General features: G+C 45.1%; 1 protein-coding gene across 4 annotated transcripts in view; it reads right to left on the bottom strand.

Annotated features, from left to right (window-relative positions):
* The window catches only part of dgkh (diacylglycerol kinase, eta), a 529882-nt gene that overhangs the window by 160546 nt on the left and 351713 nt on the right, over positions 1-17623 (bottom strand). For all 4 annotated transcript variants that reach the window (XM_048541055.2, XM_048541057.2, XM_048541059.2 and 1 more), the window contains 2 exons: positions 13609-13734; positions 3860-3962 (listed from right to left, as the gene is read on the bottom strand). In XM_048541055.2, the coding sequence (XP_048397012.2) occupies positions 3860-3962; positions 13609-13734 (229 nt within the window). The remainder of the gene's footprint in view (positions 1-3859; positions 3963-13608; positions 13735-17623) is intronic.

The raw sequence follows: 17623 nt of genomic DNA, 5'->3' as shown, positions 1-17623 counted from the left end.
AACTTGCGGGGGATGGTGTTCCCATGCATCTGCTGCCCTTGTCCTTTTTGATGGAAATGGCCGTGGGTTCAGAAGGTGCTGTCTTAGGATCTTCGGTGAATTTCTACAGTGCATCTTGTAGATTGTACACACTACTGCTACTGAGCATCAGTGGCGGAGGGAGTGAATGTTTGTGGATGTGGTGCCATTCAAACAGGCTAGTTTATTTTGGATATGTCAAGCTTTTTGAGTATTTTTGGGACCTGCACTGATCTGAGGAAGTGAGGAGTATTTCAATACATTCCTAACTTGTGCCTTGTAGATGGTGGTCAGGTTTTGGGGACTCGGAGTTAGTTGTTCGCTGCAGTATTCGCAGAATCTGACCTGATCTTGTAGACATCATATTTATCTGGCATGTCCAGTTGAGTTTCTGGTCACTGGTAATGCCACCCACCCTCCCCCGGATGTTGATAGTAGTGGAGCGAATGATAGTAACACACTGAATGTCAAGGGACAGTGCTTAGATTTTGTCACATCGGAGATGTTCATTGGTTGGCATTTGTGTGGTGTGCATGTTACATGCCACTTATCAGCCCAAGCCTGGACATTGTCCTGATCTTGTTTCATTTGAACATGGACTGCTTCAATATCTGGGGACTCACGAATGGTGCTGAACATTGTGCAAACATCAGCGAACATCCTCACTCCTGGCCTTATGATGGAGGGAAGTTCATCGATGAAGCAGCTGTAGATGGTTGGGCCTAGGACACTACTCTGAGGAACTCCTGCAGAGATGCTCTGGAGTTGGGGGGACTGACCTCCAATTACCATAATTATCTTGCTGTGTGCTAGGTTTGACTCTAACCAGCAGAGAGTTTGCCCCCGATACCCATTGACTTCAGTTTTGCTAAAGTTTTTGATGGCACACTCGGTTGAATGCAGCCTTGATATCAAGGACTGTCACTCACACTTCGTCTCTGGAGTTCAGCTCTTTTGTCCATGTTTGAACCAAGGCTGTAATGAAGTCAGGAGTTGAGTGGCCCTGGCAGAGCCCAAATTGGGTGTCACTGAGCAGATTATTGCTGAGCTGGTGCTGCTTGATAGCGCTGTAGATGACACCTTTCATCACTTTACTGATGATCAGTAGTATAGTGATACGAGAGTATTTGGCTGGATAAGATTTGCCCTGCTTTTTGTGTATGGGGCATACCTGGACAGTTTTCCATATTGTTGGGTAGGTGCTAGCATTGTAATTGCACTGGAACAGCTTGGCTAGGGGAACAGCAAGTTCTGGAACCTAATGCTGGGGACTACTGGAGGAGACTGAGATGGATCATCCACTCCGCACTTCTGGCTGAGGATTGTTGTGAATGTATCTGCCTTATATTGAGGTTGGAGATATTTGTGGAGCTTCCTACTCCAAAAAATTGGTTAATTATGGAACAGCAAAACTAATAACTTCTATTTTATACAGAATTCTTAATATTAAATCAGATACTTCAAAAGGAGCTTAACATCCCTAATAATGACTCTGGACGAGAAAAGGAGACATTTGGGCAAATAAAAATAAACTGTAACAAACAGATGGCTTTGAAGAACCACGTTAAAAGGAGTGACAAGCCAACCCTTTCCTCAACACCACTCACCACCTGCTGGAATTATCTCGGGACATGGCTATTCCCTCAAACCCTGTGCAGTCTCTCATGTTCCACCCTCCATCAGCTGAAAGTAATTGGAAACTCTGTTCCCCATCTGAAAACCCACACTAAGTTATGCTCACCTGTCATCACATTATTATTGATCCCCAGTGGCTCAGAGCTGAAATCTTTCCATGGAACCTGCCCCTCCCCATCTCGGTAATCCGCTAAACTCAACAACTTTCCAAGATATCTATACCCCACCAACTCTGACCCAGTCACATTCTGAATTTCCATTGGTGACTGTATCTTCAGCTGCTCTGGATTTCTCTCCCATTTTTTTCAGAGACTCCTTTAAATGCATTTCTTTTGTAAAGCTGTTAGTAAAAAGCGAAGAGAAACAGTTGACATTTTAGAAAAAAGACCTTTTATCGGAACACAGCTTTTGGTCTGAGATAACAAGGTGTGGAGCTGGATGAACACAGCAGGCCAAGCAACATTACAGGAGCAGGAAGGCTGATGTTTAGGGGCCAGACCCTTCTTCAGAAAGCCCCTTCATTTTCTGAAGAAGGGTCTCGGCCTGAAACGTCAGCCTTCCTGCTCCCCTGACGCTGCTTGGCCTGCTGTTTTCATCCAGCTCTATATCTTGTTATCTCAGAAATTCCAGCATCTGCAGTCCTATTATCTCTGAAACAGCTTTTGGTCTCTTCAGTTACACGTGTTCTTTGATAAGGCTCCTGCCAAGAATATTTTTACTGTGTTACAGTCATTCTCTAGCCACAGGTTTTTGCTGTTACGGTGAAGGGAGAGAATTCCAGTGACTAGTTGGCTGGTATAGCCACAACTATTGGTGCACTTTCAAATACAGCCATAGCACGCAGGCAATGGGAGGAATGCAGAGATCTCAGTCGCGTTATTGGACTGATGGATGAATGTGTTAAAACCAGGTAATGCATTCTTTCTTCAGATGACATGTCCATCATGGGCCTCCTGGCAGTGCCACAATGATGCCACCCGAAGGTTGCAGGAACAGCAACTCATATTCCGCTTGGGAACCCTGCAGCCCAATGGTATCAATGTGGACTTCACCAGCTTCAAAATCTCCCCTCCCCCCACTGCATCACACAACCAGCCCAGCTCTTCCCCTCCACCTACTGCATCCCAAAACCAGTCCAGCCTGTCTCTGCCTCCCTAACCTGTTCTTCCTCTCACCCATCCCTTCCTCCCACCCCAAGCTGCACCTCCATCTCCTACCTACTAACCTCATCCCACCTCCTTGATCTGTCCGTCTTCCCTGGACTGACCTATCCCCTCCCTACCTCCCCACCTATACTCTCCTCTCCACTTATCTTCTTTTCTCTCCATCTTCGGTCCGCCTCCCTCTCTCTCCCTATTTATTCCAGAACGCTCACCCCATCCCCCTCTCTGATGAAGGGTCTAGGCCCGAAACGTCAGCTTTTGTGCTCCTGAGATGCTGCTGGGCCTGATGTGTTCATCCAGCCTCACATTTTATTATAATGCATTCTTTCAGTCCACTTTCAGGAGCGGCCTGGTCATCATCTGGCATGGTCTAATTCTATAAGCTAAGTTTACAGAGGAATACAGAAAATAGGAGCAGGTGTAGGACATTCAAGTCTGTTCCAGCATTCAATTCGATCATGGCTGATCATCGAACTCAGTGCACTGCTCCTGCTTCCTCCCATTTTTTGAACACTTTTGTTCGAAGAACTATATATAACTTCTTGAAAACATTCAATGTTTTGGATTCAACCATGTTCTATAGTAGAGAATTTCACAGGCTTGCATCTGGCTGAAGAAATTTCCCCTCCACTCAGACCCAAGACTCTTTCCTTAGACTTCGCAGACACTGAGGTCATCCTTACTATGTTTACCCTGTCTAGTCCTGTTAGAATTTTAAAGGTTTCTTTTAAATAATGCTGCTATGCCATGATCTGTCCAGAGGACATATTCTTGAACTAGCTAATTAAATAATTTTATCATCTTGAACTCAATTATTGCATTACTAAACTGTATGTTAATCATCTTTGGGAACAAGATTCAAACTTACAGATTTTATACATCAGCTTTCAGTAAAATGTTCTAAGGAATCCACACTCATTGCAAAAACATTAAGAAACGAGGACTAGCGAGCAACCCCAAACAAGGTGCATCTCATATCACAATGCTGACTGACAAGCAGATGCCTGGTAATGGCAATAGATTTTGTCAGAGTTGTTACTTACCATCAGAATCAATGCTGTTCAGTGCAGTGGGCGGAATGATGGACACTTTGCACTGGCCCAGAGGACATTTTCGAGGATACAGTTCCTTGCAAGCCGTGTGAACCTGGCAGAGCCAAACCGTATATCCATAAGTAACAAGAATTGACAAGGAAACAACATACACTAAATATTTTCTAAATGTGACAGGAGAAACCCTGGAGAATATTTCAGAACCAGATTCATCAAATATCATATGAGGTTCGAATGGGGGTTTAAAAGACCAAAACCATCATAATGTTACTTTCCAACAAGGGAATCAGAACAGTACCACCAACGTTGTCTGTGCAAGATCCTGTGAATCCATTAGAATGAAAGATTTACCAACATCAAAGTTGCACCACCTTGACCAACCTAGCATCACCAGCTTAGAGGCACTGACCACTCTTGATCAGCTGCAATGGGCTGGGTACGTCGTCCACATAACCAACATGAGACTCCCCATCAGGTGTTCCACTCCCAGCTCCAAAATAGCAGGCGAGCCCCAGGTGGGCAAAAGAAGCACTTCAGTCATATCCACATTCCTACCGACACCTAGGAATCACTGACTCAAGGCCCCGGATGGTTTCGAGCACGTTGAGACTTACTGTTGGGAAAAAAAACGGAACCAGGAAAAACCAGCGAAAGGAACGCACTGCCACATTAATGTATCACTCACCCATTCACGTGACCACCTCTGTCCCAAGTGTGACAGAGCCTAAGGTAACCACATTGGTCTGTACAGCCACAGCCACTCTCAGGATGAGTCTGTAAGAGAGTCACCCTCGTCTGTGAGAGACTGCAAATGATGATGATGACGACAATGGAATAAATACAGAATTATAACTTGGATTGCAATCATATTATTGAAGTGAGGTGATTGCTTTTGACATCAAGGCAGCTTTTGACCACACATGGCATTAGTGTGCCCTTGTGAAACTGAAGACAACTGGAGTCAGGCAGAAAATGCCTACACCAATTGAGGTCATGCCTAGCATTTGGAAAGATGTTGCCGTTCTTTCAGTATTGCTATGTCAGAATTCTGGAAATTGCTCCCTACCAGTTGTGTGGGTCTACCTACCAAATGGACTGCAGAGGTTCAAGAAGGCAGCACACTGGCGCCTTCTCAAGGGCAGCTAAGGACAGACAAAAAATGCAGGCAAGCCAGGAAAACCCACATCCTGGAAGTTAATAAAAACAAAAAGGATGATTGTTACGGCTGTCATCTCAGCTCCAGTGTGTGGGGTTGTGTCCTCAGCCCAAACTACTTCAGCAGCTTCACTGATGATATTTTCTCCCTTATAAGGCCAGAAATAGAGATGTTTCGTTAGGGTCAGGGTTCCACTAATTATGTCTCCTCAGAATCTGAAGCAGATCATGTTGATATGCATCAAGAGTCATAGAGTGAAAGAGACAGCACAAGAAGAGGACCTTCTTTGGCACATGTCCTTACCAGTCAAAACAGCCACCTAACTATTCTAATTGCATTTTCCAGCGCTTGACCCATAGTTTTACATGCCTTGGCATCAAAAGAATACATGTAATTACTTCTTAAACGCTTCTGCTTCTACTGCTCTTAAGGGGAGGTGATGGCCTAGTGGTATTATCGCTGGACTGTTAATACAGAGACCTAGACAACATTCTGGGCCTGGGTTCAAATCTCATCATGGCGCATGGTGGAACTTGAATTCAATAAACATCTGGAATTAAAAGTCTCATGATGACCATGAATCCATTGTCGATTGTCAGGAAAAACCCATCTGGTTCACAAATGTCCTTTAGGGAAAGAAACTGCCATTCCTACCTGGTCTGGCCTCCATGTGATACCAAACCCACAGCATTGTGATTGACTCTCAACTGTCTCAGGGCAATTAGGGATGGGCAATAAATTCTGCCTAACCAGTGACGCCCTCACCCCATTACTGAATAAAGAAAAAGAAATTACAGGCACTGAACTACAGATTCCCACCACCTCCAGCTGGTGGAAACCTCACATCTCCTCCAAACTTTCCTTAAATCAATATTCCATTGTTATTGATCCCTCCAGAGGGAAAAGTGGCTTCCTGACTATCCTGTCTATTCCCCTCATAAATTTAAGTATCTCAATTGTGTCCCCTCTTAATCTCCTCTACTCTGAGCAAATCAACCTCAGTCTGTCCACTCTTTATTCATAATTGAAACTCGCTACCCCATCACATGCTGTCACATCATTAATCTCCATTAATGTGGATTCCACAACTGCATACAATACTCTAGCTGTGGCCAAACCAACATTTTATACAGTTCCAACACAGCCTCCCTTTTCTTAAACCCCATACCTTGTCCAATAAAGGTAATATACTATATGCCTTCTTCATCATTTTATCCACCTGCCTTGATACTTTAAAGGGCCAGTGTACACACTAAGGTCCCTCTGGTCCTCAATGCCTCCCAGAGTCCTACAATTCATCATATATATTTTGTCTTCTTTATCCTGCCCAACTGCATCAATGCACATTGGCAAATGGAATTCAATCCAGACACTGACAAGCTCTTGTAAATAAGACCATTGTCCTTATTATTTACCACCTGGCCGATTTTCCTATTATCTGTGAACTTGTTAATCAACACTCCGACATTTGAGCCAAAATCATTTACATAAACCACAAACAGCAATGCGTCAACACTGTGGGACCCCACTGGACACAGACGTTCAGTCTGAAAAACACCCCTCAACCATCACCCTCTGCTTCCTACCACTCAAGTCAGTTATGGATCCCAATGGGTTCTTATCTTTCTATCAGTCTCCCACTGAAGACATTATCAAGTCTTGCTGAAGTCCAAGCTGACTACATCAAAAGCATTACATTCATCTACACACCTGGTCACCGCTACAAAAAATTCAAGCAATTAGATCAGGCATGACTTCCCTCTAACAAAGCCATGCTGACTGTTCTTGATTAATTCCTGCCTCACCAAATGCATTTTAATTTCGTTTCTCAAAATTGTTTCCAACAGTTTCTCCTCCACTGAGATTAGGTTGACTGTCCTGTAGTTTCCTGATTTATTCCTTGCTCCTTCTTGAATGCCAGATTGTCTGTTTCACAGTTCTGCAGTACCTCTCCTGTGGCCAGAAAGGAATTGAACATTTTTGCAAATGCCCCTGCTATTTCCTCCCTTGCATCATTCAACAGCCTGGGATATATTTCACCCGGCTCTGGTGACTTATCTACTTTGAAGACTGCCAGATCACTCCTCTCTGCCTATGATAATTTCTTTAATTGTATCATAGAACCTATCCCCTGATTTCTATATCCACATTGTTCCTCTCACTAGTGACCACATATCTACATCCACAGACAAGTTTCCATTGTTGTCTTTGCTGGGCCCTTCTATTTCTGTCATTATCCTTCTACTCTTAATGTACCAATAAAAGAACATAGGATTTGCCTTTATTTTACCCATCAGTATCCTTTCATGTCCACTTTTAGCTCTCCTGTTCCCTGTTTTAAGTTGTCTCTTGCATATGCTATGCTCCTCCAAGGCTTCTGCTGTTTTGAATCCTTGGTATCTGCCACCAGCCTCCTTTGTTTTTAATCCAATGCTGCATATCACTCAATATCCAGGATTCAAGGGATTTGATGGCGCCACCCTTTTCTTTATTGGAAGATATTAGTCCTGTACTCGCTATATTTATTTCTTGAATGCATCCCATTGTTCTGAGACAGGTTTACCTGAAAGTAGCTACTTCCAGTCGACTCTGGCCAAATCACAGCAGACCTTATTAAAAACAGCCTTCTCCCAGTTGAGAACTTTGATTTCAGATCCACCCTTGTGCTTTTCCATAACAATCTTGAATTTAATGGAGTTATAACTACCATCTGCAAAATGCTCCCCCACTGATACTTCAACCAGTTGCCCAACTTTGTTACCTAAAATTAGGACCAGGACCAGCCTCTCATACAGCTATCTACATACTGGCTTAAAAAGCTACCCCAGTTGCATTTTAGGAATTCTGCTCCCTCTAAACGTTTCACTTAAAAGCTATCCCAGTTAATGCTGGGGAAGCTGAAAACCCCAACTATCACAACCCTATTACTTTACACTTTCCTCAAATTTGACTACATACTTGATCTCCTATTTCTCCCAGATTGTTAAGGTGCCCATTGTATATTCCCAACAATGTGGTTGGTCCTTTTTTGGATATTATGTTCTACCGGTATGGGTTCATTTGAGAAATCTAAGATGCTATTCCGCCTTATTGCTCTAATAGACTCCCTGATGAAAACTGTGACACGTCCTCCTATCTTTCTTCCTAAGGGCCCATGGGATCCAAGACAAGTTGGTAAACTTGATCCAGAAATGGCTTGCAAAGGGTGATGCTTGAGAGTTCAAAGTGTGATGCTAGATGAACACAGCAGGCCAAGCAGTATCTTAGGAGCACAAAAGCTGACATTTCAAGCCACGACCCTTCATCAGAAAAGGGGGATGGGGAGAGGATTCTGAAATAAATAGGGAGAGAGGGGGAGGCGGACTGAAGATGGATGGAGGAGAAGATAGGTGGAGAGGAGAGTATAAGCGGGGAAGTAGGGAGGGGATAGGTCAGTCTGGGGAGGACGGACAGGTCAAGGGGGCAGGATGAGTGAGTAGGTAGGAAATGGAGGTGTGGCTTGAGGTGGGAGGAGGGGTTAGGTAGAGGAAGAACAGGTTAGGGAGGCGGAGACGAGCTGGGTTGGATTTGGGATGCAGTGGGGGGGAGGAGAGATTTTGAAGCTTGTGAAATCCACATTGATACCATTGGGCTGCAGGGGTCCCAAGTGGAATATGAGTTGCTGTTCCTGCAACCTTCGGTTGACATCATTACAGTACTGCAGGAGGCCCAGGATGGACATGTCGTCTGAGGAATGGGAGGGGGAGTTAAAATGGTTCGCGACTGGGAGGTGCATTTGCTCATTGCGAACCGAGCGTACGTGTTCTGCAAAGCGGTCCCCAAGCCTCCGCTTGGTTTCCCCAGTGTAGAGGAAGCCACAACGGGTACAGCGGATGCAGTATACTACATTGGCGCATGTGCAGGTAAACATCTGCTTGATGTGGAAAGACATCTTGGGGCCTGGGATGGGGGTGAGGGAGGAAGTGTGGGGGTAAGTGTAGCACTTGCTGCGGTTGCAGGGGAAGGTGCCGGGTGTGGTGGGGTTGGAGAGGAGTGTGGAACAGACAAGGGAGTCACGGAGAGAGTGGTCTCTCTGGAAGGCAGACAAGGGTGGGGATGGAAAGATGTCTTTAGTGGTGGGATCGGATTGTGGTTGGCGAAAGTGTCGGAGGATGATGTGTTGTGTCCGGAGGTTGGTGGGATGGTGTGTGAGAACGGAGGGGGATTCTCTTTTGGCGGTTATTGCCGGGGCGGGGTATGAGGGATGAGTCGCGGGAAATGCGGGAGACTCAGTCGAGGGCGTTTTTCCAACTCCCCCCCACCCCCCCCCCAACCCCACCAGGGGTCGAGAACGCCCTCAACCGTGTCTCCCGCATTTCCCGCGAATCACTCCTCACACCCCGCCCCGGCAATAACCGCCAAAAGAGGATCCCCCTCGTTCTTACACACCATTCCACCAACCTCCGGACACAACACATTATCCTCTGACACTTCTGCCGTCTACAATCCTACCCCACCATTAAAGACATTTTTTCCATCCCCACCCTTGCCTGCCTTCCAGAGAGGCCACTCTCTCCGTGACTCCCTTGTCCGTCCACACTCCCCTCCAACCCCACCACACCCGGCACCTTCCCCTGCAACCGCTGGAAATGCTACACTTGCCCCCACACCACCTCCCTCACCCCCATCCCAGGCCCCAAGATGACTTTCCACATCAAGCAGATATTCACCTGCACATCTGCCAATGTGGTATACTGCATCCGCTGTACCTGTTGTGGCTTCCTCTACATTGGGAAACCAAGCGGAGGCTTGGGGACTGCTTTGCAGAACACCTACACTCGGTTCGCAATGAACAAATGCACTTCCCAGACGCGAACCATTTCAACTCCCCCTCCCATTCCTCAGACGACATGTCCATCCTGGGCCTCCTGCAGTGCCATAATGATGACACCCGAAGGTTGCAGGAACAGCAACTCATATTCCGCTTGGAAATCCTGTAGCCCAATGGAATGAATGTGGATTTCACAAGCTTCAAAATCTCCCCTCCCCCCACTGCATCCCAAAACCAGCCCAGCTCGTCCCCGCCACCCTAGCCTGTTCTCCCTCTCACCTATCCCCTCCTCCCACCTCAAGCCGCACCTCCATTTCCTACCTACTCACTCATCCTGCCCCCTTGACCTGTCCGTCCTCCCCAGACTGACCTATCCCCTCCCTACCTCCCCGCCTATACTCTCCTCTCCACCTATCTTCTCCTCCATCCATCTTCAGTCCGCCTCCCCCTCTCTCCCTATTTATTTCAGAATCCTCTCCCCATCCCCCTTTTCTGATGAAGGGTCGTGGCTTGAAATGTCAGCTTTTGTGCTCCTAAGATGCTGCTTGGCCTGCTGTGTTCATCCAGCGCCACACTTCGTTATCTCAGATTCTCCAGCATCTGCAGTTCCCATTATTTCTGATGCTTGAGAGTTGTTTTTGAGGTTTGTTTGTTATGTAATTGAACAACTTGGATGCCAATTTAGAAGATATAATTAATAAGTCTGCAGTTTGCAAAAAAGTTGGTGGTGGTATTAATAGTAAAGAAAATGGACTCATGCTACAGAGTGATATTAATCAGCTGGTAAATTGGTAAAAGAGCATTGATTAGTGAATTCACAGACATTAGAAAAATTGGCATGTGGTAAAAATGAGGATGATAGCCTTATTTACAACAGGATATGGACAGGCTAGTCAGTGGCAAGTGGAATTCAATTCATATGAAGTGATGCAGGATAAATAGAAAAACATACATAATGAACTGGGGGACTCTGGGGAAGCACTGAGGATCTGAGGGGCCTTAGTGTGTACAGTGATCCTTTAAAGTCTTAAGGCAAGTGGATAAAGTTGGGAAGAAGGCATATGGTATACTTGCCATTATTAGTCAAAGTATAGAGGTTAAGAAAAGGGAGGTTTTGCTGGTACTCTACAAAATGGTGGTTAGGCCACACTTAAAGTATCATATGCAGGTGTGAAATCCACATTATAGGAGGGAAACCCCTGCAGAGGGTGTAGAGGAGAGCTACCAGGATGTTGCTTGGGATGCAAGGTCTCAGTTATGAAGACTGATTGGATATGCTGGGTTTAGTTTTCGTGGAGCAGTGGAGGCTGAAGGAGGATCTGATTGAGGATTACAAAATCATAGGAGACATAGATTGTGAAAAACTTTTCCCATGGTAGACGGGTCTAAGACCAGAGAGGGTAAATTTAGAGTGAGGAGTAAGTGGATTAGAGGGGACTGAGGCAAAGTTTGTTTTTCGCCCAGAGGGTGTTAGAAATGTGGAAAGCACTGCCGGACAGGTGGTGGAGGAAATCAACATTTAAAAGGGCCTGGACGATCACATAAAATGCCAGGGCATAGTAGCCTATGGAACATGTGCAGGTAAACAGGATTAATGTAATTTGGTGTTGGTTGGTCAGAATAGACATGGCAGGCTGAAGGGTCTGTTTCTATGCTGTATGACTCTATAAATTCTTCCTTGCCTTGCCTGACAACCGTGGGCATCATTTGGGTTTGGAATTGTAACTGGCAAGGAACATTCTCATGTGCCAGGCAATGATCATCTCAAATAAGAAAGAATCTAACCACTGCTTCTTGTTGTTCAATGACATTACAATCACTAAAAAACCCCATTATCAACATCTTAGGGGATTACCATTAGCCAAAAACTGAACTAGACTAGTCATAAATTCTACAACGACAAGACCATGTCAGATGCTGGGATTTCTGCTCTGAGTTACTCACCTTGTGACTCCCTAAAGACTATCCACCATCTATAAGGGACAAGGCAGGGGTGTGATGGAATACTCTTCGCTTCAGAAGAAGTTCTCAAGAAAGGTCACTGGATCTGAAATGCTTTTGCTCCACAGATGCTGCCAGACCTGCTGATTTAGAATTAGGTTTATTGTCACATGTACTCGAGTAAAAGCTACAGGAGTAAAGTGAAATGCATACAATGTCACCACACAGGGCGCCACCTTAGATGCAAAGTACCTCGGTACAAATCTTAAGTACTAAAATCAGTTACAAAAGCAGAGAAATCAAGAAAAGCCACAAGTTGTATTTTACAGCTCTTCGCAGTATAAGTTAAGAAGCTAAATAAAGTTAAAAGATAAATGTTACAGTTCTTTCCACATGTGGTCTCACTCTCCCAGCACTGTTGGGTCCAAGATCTGTGACAGGCTGATCACTCCGGGCCCCACTCCACTGGCCAAGAATGGCTGCTTCAGCCCACCAACTGCTGGCCCTCCCGCATCGCACCAGCCTGCAAACCACTGGTCGTCCCACGCCCCACTGGTTGGCTGACCACTGACCATCCTGCTCTGTGCCTTCAGCTGCTGCAGTGCTGCCACTCTCTTCACAAGCCAAGTGAAATAACTGCACAGAGATCAGCATCCCATCACCAAGTCACCCAGCCAGCTCAGAGTCAGTCCCCTGAACTGAGGGGATTCTAAATCTCCTGGTTAGATCGGTCAGTCAGAGCTTTCCTGATTGGCCCAGGTGAACAACACCAATCAAGGATCTTGTAGACAACAAGATCCAGCTGGTTCCAATCACTGCACCAAAGTAAGTTTTTAAAAAAAAAATCCAAAAAAAAATTTAAGGGGAAAAGAGAGAGAAAAACAGAGAAGCAGATGGAAAGGGCGAGCCCCGGACTGAGCCCAGAGCTTACTCTACTGCCACCATCTTTAGTTTTCTCCAGCAATTTCTGTTTTTTGTTTCAGATATCTAACATCTGCAGTTTTTAAAAAATTTTATTTCCTTAATCAACAGTTGCCTGATCGACTGCAGCTCCAACAACATTTAAGCAGCTCAACACATTCCAGGCATCCCATCCACCGTCTATAAAAATCACTCCTTTTATTACCAATGGACAGTAGCAGCACACTGTCCACCATCTATAAGCTGCACTACAGCAACTCAGTAAAGATCATTCAACGCTACCTCCCAACGCACAAATTCCACCACTCAGACAGACAAAGGAATTTTCACCCAGAGGGTAGTAGAGACAGAAGGCTTTAAGTCCTAAAGAAAGGTGCCTGATAATGCACTGAAATGATGGCCTTTAATTAAGCGTTGCAGGAAGACTGAATGGGTTGTTCTTTTCTCTATAAAAGAGAAACTAAACTGCTGACCTGATTATGGTTTTGAAATTATGAGCAGATTCAGTAGGGCAGGTGTTGAGACAATATATCTACTTGCAGAGAGTTCCAGTACTAGAGGCTGTCAGTTTGAAAGAGGAAACTCAGGAGTAACATCTCTTACTTCAATGAGTGCTGAGAATGTGAACTGCACTGCAACAGGGAGTGGTTGAGGCAAATAGCCAGGTTACTTTGAAAGAGAAACTAGATACCTGGTTAAGAGCTGATAGAATGAGATAAAGACATAAGGGCAGAGGTCACAATGCACATAAACATTAAGTACCACCCTGTTGAGTTGAATGGTCTGTTTCTGTATGCTAATTCCATATATTTCACAGAACAAAGCAAGGATGCACCTTTGAATGGTTTTCTTTCACACTTTGAGGTTGATTGTAAACCATTTGTAACAGCACAAAGAAATCAAACTGCTCACCATGGCTTTGCACCAGAGACATCTCCAGTCTTGCAGTCGGAGAACACTGCCACATGTCTTGTCACACACAGCGCATTTGGCACTAACAGGCAGGTTACCTTCTAACCACTGATGAGGCATGGCAATCTAGACAAATGAAACGCAGCATTTACTTTACTGTTGAATACATTGCTTTGAATCAAAGACAAATAAAATTTTCAACATGGGTAAGAAGCCTTTTCAATGCTGTTTGCCTTCATATCGTTCAGACCGACAGAGAATATTTGTTTCGCTCTCTCCCACAACAACCTAACTCCCGCTTACCGGAGAAGTACAGTGATATCTACCAGTGGCCTACAGATTTTATGCCATCCTTTACTGGTGGATCCTCAACACTTCACCACCTGCAAAAGACAGGTGAACTTCTGGGCCATAGTTTCCACATGATTAGACTGTGGAATCATGTGACTGACCGCATCTCAAACAACTGAAACTTTTAGCCAATTTGATGATTGGTTTTCTTCAGACATTCCAGGTGGAATACGAGGTGCTGCTCCTTCAGTTTGTGGGTGCTGTCATTGTGACACTGGAGGCGGCCCAGGATGGACACGTCACCCAGGGAGAGGGAGGGTGAGTTAAAATGAGTGACAACTGGAAGGTGTCAGGTACATTATTGTAGATTAGACACTGTCAACAAACTGCAGACCCAATTTCTGCCATTTGCAGGCTGGAAGTATCAGAGGCAGAAGTGGAAAATTGGTTCATCAGTAGCTCCATATCCCATCTCTTCCTGTCTGATCAGCAAATGCAGCCAGGCCAAGTGACTTCTCCAATATATGTTTTTAAGTGTGTAATTTATTTAATGTAACCTTTACAGCCAGTTCTGCTATAATGCACTAATTATGTTCCTGTGCAACATCGCATTATTAAAAAATTGTTATATAGAAATAACAGGACCTATGGAAAAAGCAGAATAGGGGCAGACCACCAAATAAAGTCACTCAAAATCGCAGAAAAATCACTCAAAATCTAACAGAAAGGAGAGCACAATTTGAATAAATGTTGAATTCATATCTAATAACAAAATAAAAGTAAATTTAACACTTTACCTTGGAAAAAGTGTCAAAGTGACTTGATGGGGGAGGAGGCTTTACTCCACCTCTCATAGAAAACACTTCATGACAAAGCCAATGAAATAATTGCGTGATACTGGCGTGGAGACTCTTTCGGCACTAACATTGTGCATTTTCACAACAAAGCCCATGAAATGATCACACGATGCAGATGTGTACTTCTCTGCGCACTGATGGAATCGTGTTATAGCCAACACAAATTCACATTTTAGAAGTAGCATTCCCCTATTCGTCAATTGCGTTACAGACAATTCAGGTTGACGGAACACATGTTATAGCAAAATCAACTCTATGAAGTCATAGTTGAATACAGTGTATGGTAAATTCCCTTGTGAAATACGTCCACAGAGGCCAGTATCTCATCGCTAAGTCAGCCTCGATTTTCACATGGAAAGTCTCTGACACTGATTCAGCTCTCTCAGGGCCAGCTCTCAGAGTGAACAGAATCTCTGGCACTCCTGTTCTTATCTGTCTGCGAGGGCTCTCTGATTGGACTGGAATAATAGCCCCAATCAGGGAACTCATATTCCATGATGTCCACATGGCTGAGCCCGTTACAATCACACCTTGCATCAGTGTGGAGGGAAAAATTGCAAGATGCCATTGTTAAGAACAAAACTAACTCTCACTTGGAGTTATGCATAGGAACAGGAACAACAAAGGATGACCAGCAAGGATTTGTTAAAGGCAAGTTGCATCTGCCTAACTAGATTGAGTTGTCTGATAAAGCAATGGAGAGTGTTCATGAAGATAGTTCAGAGGATATATGGCCCTTCAAAAGGCATTTGATTAAGTAACTGGTAGTCTTAACCTGGTTACACAGTTGGCTGATGAATGAGCGAAGTAGTGATTGCATGTTTTCTGATTAGACGTCAGTAGGCACTGAGATACCGTTGCAAGTTTCATTTGGGTCATTGTAGCCCCTCTATTATCGCTTCAGGGACTATAATTTTAAAGTCTGCAGACAGTACAAAACCTGACCACATAAGCAATGAGAGGTCATCAAGAGGGTATAGAGACTGTTGAAATACAATTTAATGCTGATAATTATGAAGTGATGCACTTTACAAGAAACAACTTGAAGTAGTAGTATAATCGAAATTATTTTGAGGGGGAAAAGTACAGAGGTACATGGGGGCTGTACACTCCCATACAGGATGTTGGTGAAGGTGCACTGGAGTATTGTGACAACATAGTGTGGAGCTGGAGGAACACAGCAGGCCAGGCAGCATCAAAAGAGCAGGACAGTTGACGTTTCGGGTCGAGATCCTTCTTCAGAAATGGGGAGGGACAAGGGAGTTGGGAAATAAATAGAGAAGTGGTGAGGCTGGAGAAGGTAGGTGGGATGATGATAGATGAGTGCAGGAAGGGAGTGGGGGGGGGGGATTGGTCGGAGGGATGGGCGGTGCAGAGAGTTGGGAGAGAAGATGGGCGGGTTGTGTCAGGTCAAGGTGCTCGGAATAAGAGGGTGGGTTGGACATGGGATGAGGCTAGGAGTGGGATGATTTTAAAAGTGGTGAATTCCATGTTAGGCCATTGGGCTGTAGACTCTCGAGGTAGAATACAAAATGCTGTTCCTTCAGTTTGTGGGTGCTGTCATTGTGACACTGGAGGCATCCCAGGATGGACGCATCACCCAGGGAGAGGGAGGGTGAGTTAAAATGGTTGACAACTGGAAGGTATTGTCATTTGTCGCATACAGAGCACAGATGCTCAACAAAATGGTCTTCGAGTCTCCGTTTGATCTCACTGATGTAAAAGAGGCCACATTGGGAGCAACAGATACAGTAGACCAAGTTGATGGACATACAGGTGAACCCCTGTATAATATGAAAGGTTTGTTTTGGGCCTTGGATGGAGGTAAGTGGGGAGGTGTAGAGGCAGCTGTAGCACTTCCTGTGGTTTCAGGGAAAGGTGCCAGGTGTGGTGAGGCTAGTGGAAATGTCAACTTTTCTGCTCCTCTGACGGTGCCTGGCCTGCTGTGTTCCTCCAGTTCCACACGATGTTGTCTCTGACTCCAACATCGGCAGTTCTTACTATCTCTCAGTGGACAAGGCGGGGTGTGGACAGCATGGTCCTATGAAAGGCAGATAGGGGCAGGGAGAGAAATATCTCTTTGGTTGTGGAGTCGGACTGTAGGTGGCGGTAGTGGCAGAGAATGATACACTGGATACGGAGGTTGGTGAGGTAATATGTGAGGCCAATTGGGATTCTATTTTTATTTTTGTTGGGGGAAGGGGCTGTAGAAGAGCAGAAAATGCAAGAGATTTGAGTGCTACATCAGCCCCTACACTGCCCCCTCACATTCAAAGTCTAAAACAAACTTTTCATATCAGACAAGGGTTCACCTGTACATCCGTCAACTTGTCCTACTGTATCCTCTGTTCCCAATGTGGCCTCTCCTACATCAGTGAGAACAAATATAGACTCAGAGCACCTATGCTCTGTTCTCAACAAACAACACCTTCCAGTCATCCCATGTCCAACCCTCCCTCTCATCTGTGACCTTCCTGATCTGATACAACCTGTCCATCCTCTCTCTCACCTATCCACCACACCTACCTCACTGACCAATCCCCATCACCATTTCCGAAGAATGGTCCCGACCCAAAATGTCAACTTTCCTGTTCCTCTGATGCTGCCTGGCCTGCTATGTTCCTCCAGTTCCACACGATGCTGTCTCTGACTCCAGCATTGGCAGTTCTTACTATCTCTCAGCCTGGAGTATTTTGTTCAGTTTTGGTCACCTTGTTATAGGAAGCATGTTGTTAAACTGGAAGTGTGCAGAAGAAATTTACAAGGATGTTGCCTGGACTCAAGTGACTGAGTTATCGGGAGAGGTTGGAGAAGCTAGGACTTTATTTTTAAGAGTGTAGGGAACTGAAGGGGGATCTTATAGAAGT

The sequence above is a fragment of the Stegostoma tigrinum genome, chromosome 12, assembly GCF_030684315.1.
Source record: "Stegostoma tigrinum isolate sSteTig4 chromosome 12, sSteTig4.hap1, whole genome shotgun sequence".
Classification (NCBI taxonomy): Eukaryota; Metazoa; Chordata; class Chondrichthyes; order Orectolobiformes; family Stegostomatidae; genus Stegostoma; species Stegostoma tigrinum.
The sequence above is the reverse complement of the archived record's forward strand: the minus strand, read 5'-3'. Positions and strand labels throughout refer to the sequence as shown.